At 34.4% G+C, this 21509-nt stretch overlaps 1 protein-coding gene across 5 annotated transcripts in view; it reads right to left on the bottom strand.

The window, feature by feature from the left end:
• CEP170 (centrosomal protein 170) overlaps positions 1-21509 on the bottom strand; it is a 112539-nt gene that overhangs the window by 43624 nt on the left and 47406 nt on the right. For all 5 annotated transcript variants that reach the window (XM_026081859.1, XM_026081879.1, XM_026081890.1 and 2 more), the window contains exons 8-9: positions 15010-15486; positions 11713-12359 (exon numbers count right to left, since the gene is read on the bottom strand). In XM_026081859.1, the coding sequence (XP_025937644.1) occupies positions 11713-12359; positions 15010-15486 (1124 nt within the window). The remainder of the gene's footprint in view (positions 1-11712; positions 12360-15009; positions 15487-21509) is intronic.

Raw genomic sequence — 21509 nt, 5'->3', positions numbered from 1 at the left:
AATCTCTTCTGACCGGCAGTACACATTTTCCCCATGAAAACAGCCCATGACTCAGAGTGCACCTGCTTGTCACAATAGTCTAAATATATAGCTTTAACACAAGCTATCTTTAGCGACTGAGAATGGGTCGCTCTTCCCCCCCACCCCCACTTCTATACAAGAATTAATATTTTTTATACCACAGATGAACTATGCTAGAGGTCAGTATAACTATTTAGGATGATTGAACAGAAGTAATGATTCTTTAAAACCACAGAAGCCATTTTCCTTTGTTGATATATATGTGAGACCATCTACGAATTAAAATAAAAACTGGCCAGAAAAATTAATGGCAACAAGAACCTTTTTCCCCCCCGAGTCTAAAGGAAGGAAAAAGGATAGCTAAGCATCTGTTTTCCTAACGTGCTTTTATCTACTTTTACTTTTAAATAAGTAAAGCAGAAAAAAAAAAATCTTCTCAGTCTGTATTTTCCATTTACATGCATTTCAGTGTTCCCAAAGTCACTACTTCATACTTGCTTTTATTTAATTTCAGGATATTAATTTTGCATTATTTCAAAATTCATGATGCTCACACTGCAGTTCTACAGTAAGTCCTCAGTACTCCATGTCCACAGATTACACAAAATTAGTTTTAGCTCATCATCCAAACTATTAATGAAGATACTGATATTGACAAAAAAAAATCTGATATGAGACTCTGCTAAATATGTTCACTCAATTTTATAGCAAATTATGTATATTAGAATGGGGATCCTACTTTTCTTCATTCCTAAGTGCACTTACACAAAGTAGGAGCAGAAATTTTATTGAGAATACAAATCTGTAGAGCATTCTACCTAGTTTCAAAATCTTTGAGTTTCTGAAATTTCCCCCATAGGTTCACCACTGTACTCCTAACAAAAAGGATATGCAGTAATTAATAAGAATATCAATCAGATTAATGGAAAAAGAACAGATAAATAATAAGAATAATAGTTACAATTCAGAGAGCTATAACTAGGATTCTATCCATTAATGAAGGTATTTGTAAACTAAAAGTGCTTGAATAATTCTCCATATACTCCTCCTGCTCCTATCAACAGTTACAGCCAGGTTTTGAAGAGGCATTTGAAAAAGACAATTTAAATACTGTGAGTTTCAGTGTGGGCAATTTGTATACAAAGAGCAAAACGAAACCCAAAACTAAAAAGTGTACAGAAGGAAGTTCAAATATGAACAGTTAAATGGGTAAACTAAATCAAAGCAGATCACAGATAAGGGACAACAAGCTGTAGTGCACATTGCATTAAAGATAAGACCACTGCAAAAGAAAACACAGAGCGAGTGGCCCAATTTGAAATATGGTATTTACAATTGTAAAGTGATGGGAATGTAAATTAAATAGCAATTACATTTCATAACTTTTTAGGGGAAAGGAGAAAGATGAGTATATTTGATTGCCAGGGAAGTAAAATAAAAGCAGATTTCAGAAACTGAGCTGTGAATTGATGCAGTCGAACCAGTAGGAAAAAAAGTGAATTTTGGAAAGATATACACTGGATTTGAACACAGCTTGGATGTGCTAAGCAAGGAGAAGAAAGAGTAAACATGCCAAACTCAGAGGATGCTTGACTGACAGGAAGAGAGAATTCCAAAGAGCAGGGAAACGGAATAGGTTTCAGACCCATAACATAGATCATCTTGGCAATGCTAAGTTTAATGTTCAGACTGAACTTCTGGTACTTAGCTAAAGAGGGTAGTCGAGAAATCCATAATATACAACAGATTGGTTGTTAGAAGTCAAAATTACTGATCAGACAGAAAAAAAGGACAAAAGAAAAATATTTGCTTTCTCCTTTAAAAGTATGATGAGCCAACTCCTATGTTGTCCTAGGAGTACAACTCCTATGTTCTCTTCGTGTTTAGCTACTGCATGAACTGTGTTTAACCCAGTTGCTTCTGAGAACTCTGATTTTAATGGTTTGTGTTTGTTCTTGGCAGTTATCCTAGCCTGCGCATGTGAACAGACTGTGTTCTGTGCAGGACATATCTCATGAATAGCCATGGATTTTCACAGAAGTTGTTTAAGGCATTTTAACTGTATATTCAAGATGCAGACTCAGATGCAAGACACTCTAGTAGAATATAAAGGATGACACATAAGCGAATGAAGATGATCAATATGCCAAGCCTAATAACTTCCTCTTACCATAAGCCAGTTTCATATTTATGTGCATGCATAATATGTACCTGTTTGCTACAATGAAGTACTCATTTTCTTTAGAAATTCAAAATTCAAAAGAAAACAATATGTTTAGAGTCTGTAAGACTTCTTTACCAAAAAAAAAAAAAAAAAAAAAATCAAGCTTGATAAACACCCCCTGCATTCTTGCCAGAATTTATTTCCTCAGATTATTTGCTGGGCTTCAATGGTTCTACTGACTTTTCAACATCATATTCATAAAATATGGTCAGTTTACAACCATGACACTGTGGAGTTAAAATGCATTCTTTCTGGAAGAAATCACTGGAGCAATGGCAAAACCCACAGGGTGTGGAAAAGACAGGAGAGCTGAAAGCCATTTGCTGAAGACAGATATATCTATTTCAGTTCCTTAAACAGTCATTTAGACATTTAGAGATTGTCTATCCTCACTAACTCCCAGTCCTTTGATTTTTTTCAGGCAGTTTGTCATTTATAATACTGCAAAAATTTGCCAAAAGGAGTTCCACTTACAAGATACTATCATGCGCAAGTTAAGTACTGCAATGCAAAACATTTTCCCCCCACTTGTGCTGTAAAAATACATGCTTCGATGATCACAGTTTTAACCAAAGACTTTATAAGATGCGTTCTATAATGAATCTTACAGATCTTTTAAAAATGCTTTGATTGGGTATATACCTCAATGTTTTAAAATAAAATCCCTGACACAAATTGTGTAACATATTTACAAACAAATGACAGAAAACATCTTAGTCTATGCTACCACAAAACAAGATTGATATATTACAAATATAAAAGTATAACAAAATATCTACTTATGATTTTGTCACTCCTACTTTCAAAATATTTAACTTAACATTCATTTTAAATTTCTCAGTCCACAGTTGTTCTTAGTGGTTATTTTATGCTTAAAACTATGTTTGCCTGTATCTGCAAGATTACTGATACAGCTTTAAGGTTTGCAACCAGATATGTTAATTAAGTCTATGAACACTTCTAAAAAACTTTCATAAGAATGCAGCCAAAAATCAAGCTATTTAAAATAAACTTTTATACTGAGAAGTGACTATAGAAGATGACACATAGGGCTATTTGTCTACCACTGACCTCCAAAGTCATCTAGCACATAAAAACGATTTGGTATTAAACAGTTTGTTTCTTTCTTGCAACACAAAAACAATAAAGTCCCTCAGTAAGAAGTTCCAGCTCGGCAAGGAGAAACACATAGCAGTTCTTGAAGAATACAACATTAGCCAGCAACATAAAATGGTATGAACAGACATACCCAGGGAACAAAAATGAGTAAGAAGATTCCATTTTATTATAATCACTTTTCAGAGTAGGCTCCCAATTATACACTCATTCAAAACAAACAAACAAACAAAAAAACCCCACCATCCCCCTCAAAAAAACGAAAAACAAACAAATAACAACCCCCCACCCAACCTACCACCCAAACAAACTGAAATACAAGTATCACGGCAAACAAAGATGTAGAAAATGAAAGTGGAAAACCTGGCATCGACACAAACAACAGCACAGCTCCTCACCCCCCATTGTTACAGTTATTCCAAATTTTTAAAGAGGGGGAAAAAAAAAATCTCTCTCAAGACTGTGGAAATATACAATGTTTAATGTACCCTATATGCATGGTAAAAAATAAAGTATTTTTAAGAATGATGATAGCATGTACATTAAAATAAGGTCATTACTATTATTGCCTGTCTGCCTTCATAAACTAGGCCTTTAAAACAGCATCTTTTTCTACTTGAAAATAAATAAGTTGGAACATGATCTAAAATATGAATCTTGCATTGAAAACACAATCCTATTAAACAGTCACAACAGAATGCCTTTTCTAGATGGCAGGGGGTGGATTGAGATTTGTTTGATTTTGGTACTCTTCACAAAACGTTTTACTTCGACTGGCTGGGAAGTGGTATGGTTGAATTTTATTAGATCTACTTTGCTGATGAAAAAAATAAATTACTTATCAGGAATCTTAAATGAATATAATGTAACAGTTGAAAGAAATAATTTGGGGGGACAAATAAAATTTTATCTAAAGCCCAATGTTTTCATACATACATAAGTTGCTATAATACTCCACATTAGCTACTTTAGCTAGGTGGATGAGAACTGAATCACATGTATAGCCTGTGCTCTGTTCCTTCCCTTCCCACACATACATGGACAGAGTTTAACTCTGCTATAGTAAGTCCTACAAAGTATTTCCATTCAGAAATATCCTGAAACAGAATTGGCTTAAGCTAAAAGCAGAGAAGAATAACCCAAAACAACCAAAACCAAACCAAACTAAAAACAAAACAAGAAAACCCACAGGGGGAATTAAGAAAGTAAGTGCTTGCAAAAAATCCATGAGTCGCTCTTTACTTATTGCAATGGCCTCATGAACATATTTAATATTCAGAACACATTCAGATTTATTTTTGCATTCATTTATTAAAATTCATCACTGGCAGTATTTTGCCTTATTACGAGCATGAAATTCATTGCTCTGATAATTTGCAGTCATCTTATATCAACAAAAAAGGGAGATGAACTGTAGAAATATTATTTTGAATTCTTCCACCACTGATGGACTTACCTTTTCTGAGACGGAGGAAGATTTTTTAACCTGATATGTTTGATGAGAACAACTCCCTTCCACTGGAACAAATTTGATTATTTAAAAAATGTAAAACAGATAGAAAATTTATCATGCAGTGCAAAAAAGAGAGCAATTGCTAAGTGTTAACAGAAGAAAGCTTTGAACCTACCCAAAAGGCAGAACTGCTGGATGTAAAGGAAAAACAAATCCTACCATTATGCCCCACTTACTGATACATTTTGTGTTAGAGTAACGTTGAAAACATGTTCTAAACCAAATCAAGATCCCGCATTTGTTTTATTTAGCACTCAGCTGTTAACCGCATCACTGAGAGCATTGTTCTGTTAGAAAGAGACCTGACTTTTTGAAGCTATTTAAGTAGAGAATATTATTTCCTTGTATGTTCAAGGTGGTCCTTGCAGCACATAGGTGCAGCGCCTCTCCTTTACACTGATGAGGTTGCCTTCACATCTCTCTACAGAAAAAAAACTCTGCTGTGCAACTGGTGCTTCTGTATGCCATTGAGTGGCACGCGTTCTTTAGGCTCTAGCTGGATATAGAAAGCAATTTTAAAAACAGCTCTACAAGTATAGAAAGAAAGCCAGCATCTGACACTCAGTCATAACTTTCTTCCACATATTTAATACATTTATTTTCTAAACCTGCTTGCCTAGTTATCAATTCATATTTCTCTATGAATTTAAGTGACATTTGAACACCTGGATGTAGAAATATCATTGGCTAATGAAGGGACTTTTAGGAAGCAAGTTTAACTGCTATTTTCCAAGTGTTCTCTGTTTACAAAGAGCATTAAGACACAACCATACAGTATTTATACTGGCGAGAGCAAGTGAAAAGAATGCAAGAGTTTGCGAGGAGTATTACTGATCTTGCTTAGAATTTATATTTTGTAAAATAAAGGTGACAGAGGACTGTCTGGTAAACCTGTGAATGAATAATAATGCAAATAATCTAATTACAGAAGAGGTTAACTTACAACTCACTTCCATACCAGTAATACTGGCAGCATTCACTCAGTGCCAAGACATCAAAAAGACCACAGAATTTCATAGAAATAGTAATAATGTCAAGTTATTCAAAAATAAAATGAGTCAGAAGTCATAGTCAGATGCTATTCAGAGAAAATTTCAATAATACAAGATAGATTTTGTGTGCATGGGTGCGTGCTATTTGTGAAAAGCGTAGCTGAATTCTGTGCAAGCACAAGAACATTTTTAAGATAGAACTGACAAGTTGAGCAACTAAAGAGAGAAGACAGTTACAACGTGTAACAGCTGAAGACTGCGACTATTTGCAAATTGTAACCATCCTTCCACTACCTATACAATTCAAATATTGACAAATTTCATGGAGGACAGGGCATGAAACAGAAGTGTGGGGAATAAAAGCACATAGGCTGACCCCAGCTTCCTCCCCCAGCCCCTTTCACTGCCTCAGGGTGGAGAGCTAGGGCATAATTCTTACCTGTTTTGCAAAAGCGTTTCTCTTGTCAGTTGTGCTATTCCCCTTCCTCATTCTTCATCCTCCCTGTAGCTAAGGAGTTATATTTAAGCTGCTGTGCATTGTCTATTTTAGTGATGAGACAGGAATGTCCTCTCTGGTTCAATCAGGCACGAGATACGTACATGGTCTTTTGCCTTCTTTCACTGTCACAGTGAAATCAGCACAGTCCAATTGAAGGCAATAAAATTCCCAAGTTAAAAACTAAAGACAGTAAACTGTTCTTCCTAACCTGCAACGGGGATCCACTGTAGACAAAGGCTAATAGATCTACTTTTGGAGGTGCACAACAGCCCCTTAGTGCAATTATACCTTTGTGCCAATAGGCAGAAGGAAACCTCAAGCCTTCACTAACCAAATAACTTTCCCCTTTGTCATATCTCAATCACATATATATGCATACCAATTCATAAGTGTAGCACAAGATAGACTTAATCACACTCTGCAGAAATAATTTATTCTCACTGGTTTGGTTACATGTTGCAAGTCAAGTACCTCCTTCTTGGGGGGAAGCTTCATGACTATTTTTTTTTCCAATAAAAAGAAATTTTAGCTTGGTCCTAAAAATTAGGTAAGTATTTCCTGGACACTGGAATAATGGAAAACTGTATTTGAATTTCAAAACTTCATATATGACTGAAGTATTTGTGACAGTAAGTAACTTTACAGGTCCCTCAAGCAATCTGCCCCTTAAATTCCTTAAGCCACCTAAGCATAGTTAGGAGAGATTAAAGATTCACCTTCAAAATTTGTCCAACTATGGAAGCACTTTTGACATGCAAGAAGCACAACCAACCTGCACGTTCTTTCAAAAACTTTTTGTAACTAAAGTATTTGGCATCAGTCAGCATCTTACAGAAGTTCTCTGCAAAGAACACATATAGCCATAACAGCTCTTTTCAAAATCCAGGCCCATGGAATGATTTTTCTGAACTTCATTTTATCACTTAAAATCTTTACTCACATGTGCACATTTTCCCATAAAAAGCTAGAAATAAAGCATAAATAGATATAGGTCTAAGAATTTATGCATTCTTCTCTTAGAAAAAGATCTGCATTGACATCTCATTATGAGAATGAAGAACATAAAGCCCTCAACATTTTGAGGGAAGTAGAAACACAGAAGTGTAACAGAGTTTTCTCCAGTGTTTTAGTTGAACCTAAAGCATATTAATTCCTTTAGTTAGATGAGGTTGACTTGTAAAGAAATGTTGAAGTTTGACTCCATAAAGAGAAATCAGTAATTTCTAATTACAGTAAGATAAAACAAGACAAAATAGAACATTATATCATCTTATGCTGTCTCTGATGTTAAATGCAAATTGAAATAAAGGTAGATTTTTCATGCCTTAGTGAGATTCTGAGGGGAGGGAATCAAGACATTCAACTCAATTTCACACATACATATAGCAGGCTGCTCACATAAATAGATGCAGTGAACACTAGCTACTGTTCTCAATATCATCCATTTTCTTTCTACAGTAGTTTTTCATACATGACTTTAGTTTTTGATATTTGGCCTGGAAATAGTTCTCTCTCTCTCTCCCTTTCTCTCTCTCCCTCTCTCTTTCTGTGTGTGTGTGTGTGTGTGTGTGTATGCGCATCTTTTTATAGACAAAACTCTGAAGTCTTTATGGAAGATTTTAAATTACAATCAATCCAAGTGAATAACTCACATGAGTGAAACACGCACTGTCTTTTGAGGACTCCGGGCATATACAATTCTTGCATCTTTATTTTTTTATGTTTAAAAATGAAAACTTTCTGCTTACCATTTCTATGTCCTAAAATCAAATTCTGAATTTTAAATTTTGCAAATTTCTAAATAATTTAACAAATCTCTCTTTTCCTACTCATTTCAGTCTCTGTGATCATTTACATAGGTTGCTTTTATTCCAATGACCTTGCCTGACAGATCTTGATATATGCCTGAATTTCACTTTCATTGGCTCAGCAAGTTTTCTAGGTGCCAAAATTTGTGCAAAGCACAAGCCTGAATTTTTCTGAACCTTCCATTTTGGCTAAGTGACAGTCCATTCACTCTGAGACAGTCATCATTGCAGATAAATGATTACACCTATCTCTTATAGAAAAGTATTTCCTGGAAGTACTCTCTTTTCTCTGTTACTTAGAAGGTGTCTTCCTCCTGATTACTTTTTTTTTAATCTTTCTCATATTTTCTTTTCAAAAGCCAGGCTTTAAGATGTTCCAGGAATAAATAAATAAATAAATAAATAAATGCCTTTTCTTATCTTACTCTACTACTGTAGAGGCAATACCTTCTTAGACACTGAAATAGTAGTGGAGCAGGAGATGGATCCTTAGCAATCTATATGAAATCAAGATGTTGGATTAACAATAACAGCATCCTTCTCTGATTTTTAAAGTGTTTCTTAAGAGAATCTATTTTTCTTGCATCCATTTCCTTGAATCTTTAGAAAAAGGCTACATGAAGCAAAAACAGTACTTTGAAAGGCAACAACATAGCTCAACATGAGGATTTTTCCCCTTTAATTATATATAGATATAGATTGTTTTTTGATTCTTCTGAGAATTTGAACCTCGATTTCCTGAACACCTCTCTTGGATCCTTAACTCAAAGAAGCATCATTAATCCCTACTTGATCTTTGACAAGTTAATGCCACACCTGCATTCGTGGTTTGCTCTTTTCCAGCAGAGACAAGAGTAGACTCTTAGCCTATGGGAGGGGTCCCAAGTGAATGAATCACACTGAAAGCAATCTTTGGGTATTTTGTTCGTTCTTTTTTCCAGTAAAAGAAGAAAGCCCTAGAACACAGAAACGTTTTATTCTGTAGGAAATTCTTCAGGTAAGCTAGGCATGGATTTTAGCATCATTCTAATGTAAATCGTTACAGATATATTGTTTGTGTTATCTGTGCAAATGTTGAAGGAATCTTTTGACTCAACAGCCGCTCTTGAATGAAAATCAATTCAGTAGGCATCACAACTGCCCAGAAAAAAAGGCTGACTTGCCAAAGAGAGGTTATGCTAGAATTATTCATTAAATGTATACCAATACTCAAGAGAGTAGCACAGCACTTGAGACCTTAGTGGTTCAGTCCAAGAGGCATCCAGAGAGGGAAACTTGTAGATAAATTGCCAATAAAACAGCACAGACTCCTTAAAAGGTCTTATTTTCTGCAGATACTGAGATAGTCTTTATTTGACAACTACCATAAAGACAATCCCAGATGATTGCCATTTATCAGAAGTCTTAAATCTGGATTTTATCACAACTGCTCAGTATCTAAGTCCCTTTAATTTGCCCTTTCTAAGGAGTCAATAGGCTGACAACACTCCTTGTCTTATTCTTCATTTATCCACCTTTGGCAAACTGAAAAAACCCAGAGCATTAGAAAATTAAAGTGGGAGAGGTGCAAAGCTGAGCTGAGCTGGAGCAAGAAATTTTGGCTTCCATTTGATTTTGATTTTCTTCACTGTTTTTCTGCACTTCAAAAATGGTATTATACTTCTTTCATATTAACAAATCAAATAAGAATTATGCAGCAAGACTTACAAAAATTAAGTATCTTTGTACTGTGTTCAAATATACTGTTCATAATACTTCAGTACAGATGCTACATGAAAAAATATAGGAGAGCTCAAAGAATAAACATTCCTCCTTTACTTCCTAGTAAATCTTTAATTTCTAGTAGTAACACCTCTTAATGTTGCAGTAAGGGATATTTTATGATTTGCAAAAGCTTTTTATACAACATTAAGTTTATGAAGACATACTTTACTACCATGCTTAACGCAAATCTTCTCTTCATGTTCCTAAATCTCTCCCACACCAGCAGAGATGTTTCAAGAAAAAACTGATTACAGATATCTTGAACAGATATTAAAGAACACAAATAATTTGAAAGCTTATTAAACATTAGACAATATTACGGTTCTTATAAAAGTACACAAACTGTCAATTTCCAAGTCTTTTTTTTCCCATAGTTTCCAAATAAATCAACCCTGTTGCACAACTATACTTAGCAAAACCAGGACCTATATATTTTCTGATACAATGTAATAAGGATCTTTAATTTTCACTTGCTACATTTTAGAATGTTTTTAGTTCTCAGAAGTTGTCTTAATACTGAATGAAAGTAGCCAAAAGTCTCCTTTTTAGGGTCCATAAAAAGAGAAACTGTCACATTCATGATTTTATGAAAGCCAATCCCATTTACTTTTATCCCACCAATTGTTCCTTAAACAACTTTTATAAAATGGAACTATCTAATAAAATTTCCCATTTCCCCACTTACTGTATCAGCATTCCCCCACCCCCCCCAAAAAAAGAAAAATCAAAAAATGAAGCTAGTTTGTCTTTCCAAAAAAAAAAAAACAAAAAAAACCCCTTCTTCTACATTTAGCCAAAACCAATAGCTAAATATATTTGTTCATCTCTGAAAAAGCTAGAGACGCATAGAAACAATTCTTAGATAACTCTATAACAAGTAAATAATAAATTTTTTCTTAGGTAGGCCAGAAACATACCTAGAATTGGATGCCAGCATTCTACAACAATGGATTATTTAGGAAAACACAACAATAAATAAAATATAGATGCATGCATATATATACACACATACAACACTCTCCCTCTCTCTCTCTCTCTCTCTAAATATACACACATATACATACATATATAAAGATCCTCCTCAAAAGTCAGTTAGGCAAAATGATTAAATGTAGCTTTTCCTTTATCTTCATGTTGAATCTCAAAAAAAGTTATCTGCAGTCTAGGTCATCGTAAGGCTCCTAAAGCTAATAAAGCGTATACCTATATTCAAACTATGAAAATGACATTTGCTATCAAGCATATTTGGAAAATGAAAATATTCTTAATTATACTCTTACTTTATAATGGATGCTGAAATTTAAGTTATTGCAGCTAAGAACTTTATGGAATATACTGGTATTGCAAGTACAGAAAACATTTGCAATCTATTTCTACATGTTAATTGTGAAAGAACTAATTTGCATTCTGAAAACTATGCAGACAATAGGATGTTAAGAACAGGTAAGTATTTTCACAGGAATGTAATAAATTTAAATTTAATAACTTTTATAAAAATACTAGTTAATTTAATTTTGTTGCCTAATATTCTTATAGTACTTAACCATTTGAAAATGCATTAAAACTACCAAGCTAAAAGAATAGCAGTATCAGCAGGAATAATTTTTAGTCAAATGCATGCTGCTGTTTTTAGGATGTTCCATATATCATAATTAAAGACTGATTGGAAAACTTGTATTATTGCAGCAGCTTTAATAAATAGAATTGACACGGTGCACTGTTGCCCACACACCACATACCAATTTTAGTAACACTGTATGTTCTAGGTTTCTCACCTTGTCAATCATTTTACGGGCTTCCATTTCTTCAGAATTGGGGTTTTCCAACTCAATAGTGTAAGTACCTTTGTCACTCTGGTCATCCTCATTGTCCTTTTCAGTAGCAGCAGAAATACGTTGACTTTTCAACTTTTTGTCCATCTCCTGGTTCTGATTAGGCCTATGGCCAAGGCTTCCCGAACTCCTTAACAATGCCGCTTGTAGGACAGGCAATGCAGCAGATTGCTCTTCTGATTTTTGTTTCAACAGTTTTGAATGAACACCATGTACTGCTCTGTGATGTGCTGAGCTAGCCTGCACAGATGAAGGAACTGCTTTCTCTGCTGATGTTGGCTTCACTCGTTCAGACCGTGCATGAGGTGTGGGAGAAGGAGTTTCTGGGCAGAGAGCTCCTACATTCTGAGAAAAAGAGTGTGAACGTCTCTTTCGAGGATGGTCTTCATCAAAAAACTCAATCATAAAAGCAGTCTGATTCACACCAGTTTGCTCTTGTTGCTTTTCTGTGGAATGAACTTTCTGGTGTGACTTTTTCAGCTCTGCATGATGGTGCCTTAAGTGTTCTTCAAGTGCTGCCTGCTTACTATAATGCCGGTGTGCACCAGCATTTTCTGAATCACTTTGTGTACCATCATCGTGTTTATTCCCTACAAAAAAGCAAAAGGATTTAAACAACTATGAAATCAAAGCAAAACAAAAACCCCAAACACTGAACACATACAAAAGAAACTGGCAAAGTAAAAAAGAAATTTCTAATTCATTTTCTGTTTAGAATCCAACAGCATTTGGTAACTGGTTCTGCAAACATTGTACAGCTACAGCTAAAGCTACCAGTCAAACAATGAAACCTTTTATAAGCTGATTAGTAACATTAGTGCATTTGAATTGCCTTCTCATCAAAATTCTAATCTACGAATACTTTATCAATGACGTACAGCTGGTAAGATACTGCCTTTTGTATTAAAGTTTGGAAATAACATTTTTCCCAATTATATTAATTTTGTTACACAGCCAGTTGATTACAAATGACTAATGAAACATTCTAGGCAAGGTTCAAACGAAACCCCCCGCCACTCTAATATATAACCCGTATATAACCTTTCCAGTTGCTAAAAATACCTTTTGAGGGCCACAGTTTATATTGTTGGATGGTCCCCACCAATTACAACAGCTTATCATAAGAAATGTCCACTTAAAATTGGAATTAATTGTTTATTACTCTTTCCAGGAAGTACAGTGAATTTTTCTACCATTCAGTCCTCTCAGCATCTGATGTACTACCATCAGGATCTAAAATGGTTATTACTTATTCATTACTACTACTACTTCGAGATCTATGGATATTGGTTATATATTTAATCAATCATATATACATACGTAAACATAGTCAGTAATGATGCCTTAAAATGTATGGATGGTTGAATACTCATACACAGTAAGTCACATTTACCATTGAGCAATCTCATGTACAATGAAATAGTTCACATGTTTTAAGTTTTAGGTCACTTCCTCCAGGGAAGGAACACTTTTGCCTTCTTTAAACTCTTTTGGATCAGGATTTATGTTTATATAGAACATACAAGTGATTTTTTTTCTTCTACAGAGAATAGCTTTTTAATGGCTTTTGCACTTACATAGAATAGGCAGCCACTCTTCATTCACAATAGGAATCATATGTTGGAAAGCCTTACTTAAGCAGGCTAGCAACACTGCATACGCAGCCAAAATTCTTACTACATTCCTGTCTGGGACAAAGATCTCCCTTTATTATCTATTTGTACAATGCCTAAGAAAATGATGCAATGGTTCATATACTTCCAAATAATAACAGTAAATGGCAACACCATTGTGAAAGCCATATAACATTATTTTAGCAGTGCGACTTCACTACAGGATATAGTAGGAAAAAGTGGAGGACAAAAACCCAAAATATTATCCACATTTTTTTTAAATCTAACTTTCAAAGCAGCTAGATACATACTGCACCTTTATGACTTGAAATAGTACAACATAAGAGAGAGAATACAAACAGATAACAGAAGATTACAAAATGCAGATAATTTGTCATGGCCAAATGCAACATATAACTTACACCTCTCTCAGCTGAATATTTATCATACTTTCATGAGTTTCTACTACAAGTAGAAGGCTAAAGCCTTGTAAACAGAGTCCTTCCTATTTATCAAAGTGGCATGGATAGTATTTAAAAAAATTTCATGAATATGATACAATATCATGAAGACCAAAGAAAGAAAGCTCTGTGATATTCTCTAGAAGAAGTATTACACTACTGTCTGAATGTTAGCACATTGGTGCTAGCATGTGTTTTCAAAATATTATTTTTTACATTAATTTGAAAGAGCTAGCCTTAAAAAGCAGACTTTTGATCAGTACAACAAAACATATTTCTTCCAATCCCAGTTAGCTTAAGAGATAGATATGGTACTCTTGGGGGGGGGGGGGAAATCAAGAAACTGAGAATTGCAGAGTTAACCTGCCAAAATTAAAAACAGAAAATAACAGGCACTTAAATTTCTTCAGAAGTTTTCATTTTGAAAGTTTGAATGTCACTAGGATTTTCATCTGCAAACCAAAACATTTTTCTTTATTCTGCTAAGTGGAATCCAAAAGAAAGTACACATTTCACAGTTAACATTTGATTTCATTTTATTTGAAATGTCATTGTCTGCAGTAAATGAACATGTATAATCAACTGGAACTTCAGCAGTATTCTTACAAATAAAATATTCTGCCAATTTAGTATAAAAATTGAGCTTCTTGGTCTATTTCAGATTCATGACTCAAGCTTGACTCCATCGTACATGATCAATTTAAGAAGAATAACTATACGATGCATACCTTGGCATTAATGATTTCCTCAGACCTCATCAATATTCACAGAACGTATGCTATCAGAAGAGTTGCTAAAGGCATAATTTGAACTTCAGAGCTTTGATTCTCAAAAGCAATTCAGCTTTTTAAAGTAACACACAGAAAAAAGTGAAATATATAAAATGTAGGTCAGGTTTGGGTTTTTTCTTTCTCCCTGATTTCAACTGCCTCATGATTTAGGACATCTCCAATTAGTATACTTACTGTAAGATGATTTAGGATTTGGCTTTTTACCCTCTTTTTAAAGACTTAATTGTGCAATAAGACTTCCCAGTGCAGATCCCTGTGCAAATGTGGAGTATCCATAATTTCAGCTGAACTCCGCAAGGGCTCAGGGATCCACTGGATGGTGGTGAAGGGCTTGTTGCCTTCAGAAATAAGCATAGCTGGAATTATTCACTTTACCTTTCAGTCTCTTCAAGTACACTGGAACATCACTCTTAATACTTTTGGAATCCTCCTCTGTTGGTTCCCATATCATTCTGGGAGGATTGTTCTGTGCTAGCCAATCTGCTACTTTGCTCTCTGCAGCCATCATCACAGTTTGAAGCCCAGGCAGGTCCTGGCCACCAGAGGAAGAAGGCTTCTTCGACTTGTGGCGCTGTTCAGATGTGAATTTTGTCACATGATCTTTGATTGTTACTTTTCCTGGAGTGTTGTCATCAAATTCAATGGTAAAAGAAGCATGCCCTGCACCTGCTGCATGGGAGCTTTGTGTGTCTTTTGTTGGAATTTCATGAATAGCGCTCTCTGCTATTTGTGAAGGTTGCTGGAATTCTTTTGTAGGGATTTCAAAATAACTTGGCTCCCTACAGAAAGGATAAAGTTCTTCACTTGCAGCTGCAGATTGCTCCTCAGCTTGCTTGGCATCTGTGCTGCATCCTATTAAGAAAAATAAAAAATAGATTTCACAATACTTGGGAACTTCAGGTTCCTCAAGAAATTTCTGAACTCCTGTAAAAGCCACTTGAATAATTTCTGGAATAAACAGCAAGATTGCAGAGATGACTGAGCAACATAGTTCTGGAACTACAATTCCAGAATTACATTTAAAAAAGCATTACTGAAAAGAGCACGAGCTTTGGCTGTAAGGACTGTGAAGTGGCAAAAAGCTCGCTTTGATTTTGTCAAAGAAAATTTGCATTCCAACAGATTTTTTGATGATGTAAAGAGCAGATGAGTTATTAAGCAACATAGAAAACAGGCAAAAAACACCAGAGAAAATAGTTGAGAGGATCATTATAGCAATTCCAATCTATCTGAAAAATGTCAAATCAAGGTGCCCCCAAATTAAGTGCTAGTGATCTGGCTCCACCTCCTACAGTGGATGGCTAGTATAATTTTGTTTGGTGAAATTCTTTGGAAAAACAATTCATACATTAATGCAAGAGAAACACCAATTCTGCCTGGAATATTGTAACACTGATAAGCATTGGAAAGTGTTTTGGAACACAAATACATTTTATGTTTCTACAAAAGGTAAAAGAATTAAGCTAAATCCTAATGTCTGCTCGTATTCCACTTGTTATCTTAATTTGTAAAAGCACTGAAAAAGCAGATTAGAGCAACAATAGCTGGAAACGTGCAGCATGTTACAAAATCATGCTCTGAACTGGGTAAAGACAGCAGGATGTGGAAAAAGCATGGGGTAGGAATTGCGAGTCCCACTGTTCAGCTTGAATGAATGTTAAAGCTTCTTGTGGTTGCTAGAAAAGCTATTGATATACCTTTAAGAAAACAAGCCTTCTGATTGCATTTCACATAGTAAACCAGCCATAATATCTGGTGTAAAGATGTGCTATAAGCAACAGATGCTCGAGATGTTAGCAGCAATAGCAAGTTACATTCCAAAAGAAGAATTCTGAATAGTTCCTACATACTTTATCATGAACTACATTAAGATGTTTAAGAACTCATTTTAGTTTGCCAAGTAAAGGAATAAAAATGCAATTAAGTTTGTGTGGCTAAAAATAGCCAAACTGTATCAGCCGAGATAGTCAACACCTGTGTATGAACTGATTATGCAATAAGGTAGCAATGGAAACAGATTTATACTACAGTCAGGAGTTTAATGGGTACAGGAGGAAGAATGCCGTAATATGCTTCTGCTATTCTTCACAAACATATGCTTTTTGTGAATATTTAGGAAAAGATTAAAAAGTTATGAAAATTTTGAAAAGGATAGTAATTTGATATGGATAAATATGAACTAGCTTGGGACTAATGTAATAGTCGAAAAAGTTAAAAAAATAGAAAAAAAGGAAAAAAATGTAATGGAGGGATGACAATTAGTATGCGTTCCTGATTGATCACCATAATTGGATACCAATGAGATAAAAATAACTCTTTGATAGGGATTGTTTTAATTTATTTTATCTAAATGTAGCTGTTGCAAACACAAAAGATGCTCAGAATTTCATCACTCTATATTTTTCTGCTGCATGCCAAGAATATCCAAGCTAACACTTTTAACTGAGACAAGTTCCTTCCACACCAGCCCTTGCATTGTCAGCTTCTAAACCAGCCTGTACTGAGGAACCTTCTGTATTTTGAGTATCTCATCTCCGCTGGGTGGTTTTTAGGCACTGCAATAGCAACTCACTACTCCATTCTCTGGGAAATTGAATGCCATTTTAGTTCCCGTCCTGAAAACACTTTTGACAGCAGGTAAGCATTAAAGAATGAATCCATTTTACTGCTGCAAAGTTCATTAAAATAGCTTCTATGTTTAGACACAAAATATACAGAAATAAATGAAAGTCACATGTTGCAGCTACTGTATTTCAGGTGAACTACCACATCATTCCCCCACTGTTTCACCCAGCTAACAAGCTAGCATGGACCAAGCTCTGCTAAGGTCAAATCTTTAGCCAAGATCCTTACAGTATGCAATGCTATTATTAAACAGGACACTAATTCACCAGGGACCAAGCTCATATGTACTTTATTTTTTTCCTATGGTTCTATTCAGATTCAAAGCTTCAAACCTATGATTTTATGTAACTCATAAAACTGGTAACTGGACATTGGGTTGAAGGCTCCCTCAAAAGATGATGGGTTAATACAGTACATGATGAGATTCCTGCAACAAATTTAGCATTTGAAATCAACTTTTTATACTATAATAATATGCACAGTATTTGATTCTCATATTTTGTTTAAATTGGTGCTATAACATTGTTTGAACCTAAATTATGACAGAGTGAATTTATCTAAATAAATTAGAAATAGAATTACAAATATAATTTTCTCCCAAATAGATAAATTCTTAGAAATCAGTTAAAAATATCTGATGTACAAATCGATTTTAAATACCTAAAAATACTGTTTTTAAACCAAAGTACTTGCATTTTTAGATAAACCATAATTAATCAGCATAACAAATTGGAAATTAATTTAGATCCTGATCTAAATTACCTTTAGAAATTTTTCCACTTAAATTCTAAATGTAATTCCTTACAGGTTTCTAAATGTTATGAATAGTGACCTATAAAACAGCCTTACCTTTGAAATCCTATTATAAAAAGTCATCTGTCATGCTGAAGGAAATTACGCATCAGGATAAATACAAACAGTATTGAGAGAAAGCCCTCAAGCAAATACTTAAACTTGGTGGTCATCACAGCTCTCTACAATTTTTTAAGAGGATGAACACAGCATCTGTATAGCAAAAAAGGCAATTTTGTGGAATAACAATTGAAGAAAGAGTTATGAATTGTGACATGAGAGGGGAGCAGAAACTGAAGTGATTTCTGAACGGAGGAGAATGAAAGGAAAAAGGCAGAAAAAGAACAGGTGAATTTGGGAACGAGGAGCTTGCTTTCTGCAGAGGACTAGAGCTACAAAAGAAAACTGAACCACAGTTTTTGTGGGGCAAATAAAGAAGCAAAAACTGTAGCTGCCACACAGATGCAATGGGATTATTAGTCATACAATAAGCTCTGGAAGGGAAGATGATCTAGGAGAGGTTCTTTGCTAAGCGGGAAACCATGTAACATTCAGGAAATCATAGGCTTAGGCAAATGGAGATTCAGGAAGATTCTTTGCTGGGATAATTTCAGAGACAGTATCAACAGAAAAGCAAGATTCACTTGGTGACGTTAACAGCATTATACTTCTTAGGGTTTTTTTTTTCATTTTTCTTAGTATTTTTCTTAATGTGTTACACACACAAGTGGTCAGAATCCTAAAATTCCACTTGCCAAGCAGAACAAGAAATGTCATAGACGTTCAGTGCTATTCAACACAATTTATCTGATATGCAAGAAATTGCTTGTATATATGAATATACTGTTCATAAGATTGTGGAAAATGTTTTCTAAGATTTCATCCTATGTTCAGGTAGTTTCGAAAAGTTATTTGTTTTTCTGCCTTAAAAATACAATTTTAAGATTAAAAGCTCTAAAAGAAAATCATCTGGAAATGGCAAAGCACTTCTTGAAAAAAATTCTGTAAGCCTGGAGCAGAATAAAAGATCCGTACTTACAGTTTTTTCTTCTATTTTAAAACTAACTAGTTTGTTACTAGCTATTAATAAACAAACTTCCACTATATTGTCAAAAGGTACAAATAGAGACTGAAACGTCATATTTACACAATACCCAAAATATTTTTATATTTTTGGTTTTATATTTGGTAGTGTGCAATGATAGGCTTAACGAAAAGAAGGTGCAGTCAGCTATTTCAAATGCTTAATAGAATTCCGTTTTTCTCCTTTCTAATGAAAATTTCCCTTCTCTTCATATTGCTGCCTTTTATTTCCCACTCACCTTTCAGTTTCTTTTTTGTCAATTCTTTTATTTTGCACACTGAAGCAACAGCAGTTTGCTAATGGCATTATTTTTCATTTAACAGTTAAAGAGGGATTGCAAAAATGTATGTAATGGTTTACCTAGTATTAAATACAATTATTTTTGTCTTTTAATGTTATTTTAACTTGTCTTATCAAATGGTATCAAAATTGTATTATATAAAAATCTCACCTCTCACAACAAATAATTTAACTGAGTGCTTTAAAGAGGTTAAAAAAAAAAAAGAGTAAAAACTGGTCTTACTTAAATTTATTTTCAGGTTATGGTTCTGTAAGCATCCTGTGACATACTGTGCACATTCACTTCTACAGCTTTGCATAGCAAGCGTTACATATGCAGCACTTGCATGTATTGCAGGCCGCAACTCAGTGAAGCTCTAAAACATATTAAGAACTTGAATGTTAATTTCAATGATTATATACATCCTTTTATAATATCAGTCAGCCTGCTTTACTTTAGAATGACACTTTTTCTAAAATCTGAGGAAAGTTTCATGTGATAAATTGTTTGGCAATGTTGTAATTCAAAAATGCTTTGTGCTAAAGACAGAAAGGACTGCAGATTCTTAAATTCTGTTTAAAAATCATAATTTCTCTCTTTTCTTAGGTTTCTGGTAAAGAAATTAATGATGTAAAGTTCTACAACTACTACTGAGATCAGCAGAAAATACAGTTTTTGTTTTTCCAGAAAGTAAGAATGTAGCACAGGGCAACAAAAATAATTACACACCCAGCAAGCTTGCCACTAGCATGTAAAGCTAGAGGAAATAAACACTCTACTATGATTTAATAGCTGCAGCATAGACAGTAAAAAGTTATAGCATAGGTGTATATGCAAAAATCCATTTTAATACTAGCTAATATACCATGAATAATAAAATTAGAGCAATATCAGTCTCTGGAAAAGTAGAGACTGCCTTTTTTTTTTTTTTTTTTTTTAAGATCTTTGAGTTCCTTCTGCTCTTTGCAGAGAATTTCGATTAGTGAGTTTCTGTTGAGATAGAAAGACAGTAATACTGAAATAATCTTATTAATTTGAGACTGTAAAGACTAATTGTCTACAGTTGGTTTAGCAGAAACAAATCTCCCATTTGAATCTCCCCATTAAACCTTGCCCCATCTCTTATAATTCATGTCATCTTTTCTATTCAATGAATAATCATGTACCAGATCATTAAAGCATGAAGCAGACTATTCATAGGATTAATTTGTTAAAATGGTATCAAGACTTATGAATTTGAGTTACTAAACAAAAAGTTTAAAGAACTTACATAAGTAAATTCATCTATAAGTTGCTTATTTTTTAGGCAGTTAAAAAGGATGTTTCAATTTGGTGCATTAAAAACTTGCAATAATACAATTTGAGCACAGAAAAGAGCAAATAACCACATCTACCTTGAATATTTTTGGTAAATTACAAAGTTCAATTTTTATTCAAAAATACCCAAACATGAAAGTCTTGTAAAGTTTTCCATCTGAACATGAGGAAAAACTTTTTCACTGTGAGGGTGACAGAGCACTGGAACAGGTTGCCCCGAGAGGTGGTGGAGTCTCCTTCTCTGGAGATATTCAAAACGCGCCTGGATGCAATCCTGTGCAATGTGCTCTAGGTGACCCTGCTTGAGCAGGGGGGTTGGACTAGATGATCTCCAGAGGTCCCTTCCAACCTCAGTGATTCTGTGATTCTGTGATATGTGCAGTTGAAGGGCATCATTTATACTTCACAAGAATTTGAACATTTTCACTGTGATTCAGATTTCCTTTCATTATAAAGTGGTTCTTTATATTGATTTCCAATTATTATATTCACCTATGCTACAGGACCTAAGTACATGAAGAAAACACATAGTGACTTGTTGAAAATTAACTTAAAGTTTTCACGGGAAGTAATTGTAGGCCAAAGGGGCCTGAAAAGCTTATGTATATATTTTATAATGGTAGGAAAACATTTAGGATATTTTCTTTTTTTTACACACTTCTACCCAGATATTATATTTAGTGTTCTGGCACTGAAGAAAAGAATTCACAAAGGCTAGCATCGCCTCTATCTGGTCTCTCAGGCTTTCCGCCAGAACTGCTAAAAATCATCTCCAAG

This window comes from Apteryx rowi, unplaced genomic scaffold (assembly GCF_003343035.1).
Source record: "Apteryx rowi isolate R43461 unplaced genomic scaffold, aptRow1 scaffold_117, whole genome shotgun sequence".
NCBI lineage: Eukaryota > Metazoa > Chordata > Aves > Apterygiformes > Apterygidae > Apteryx > Apteryx rowi.
The sequence above is the reverse complement of the archived record's forward strand: the minus strand, read 5'-3'. Positions and strand labels throughout refer to the sequence as shown.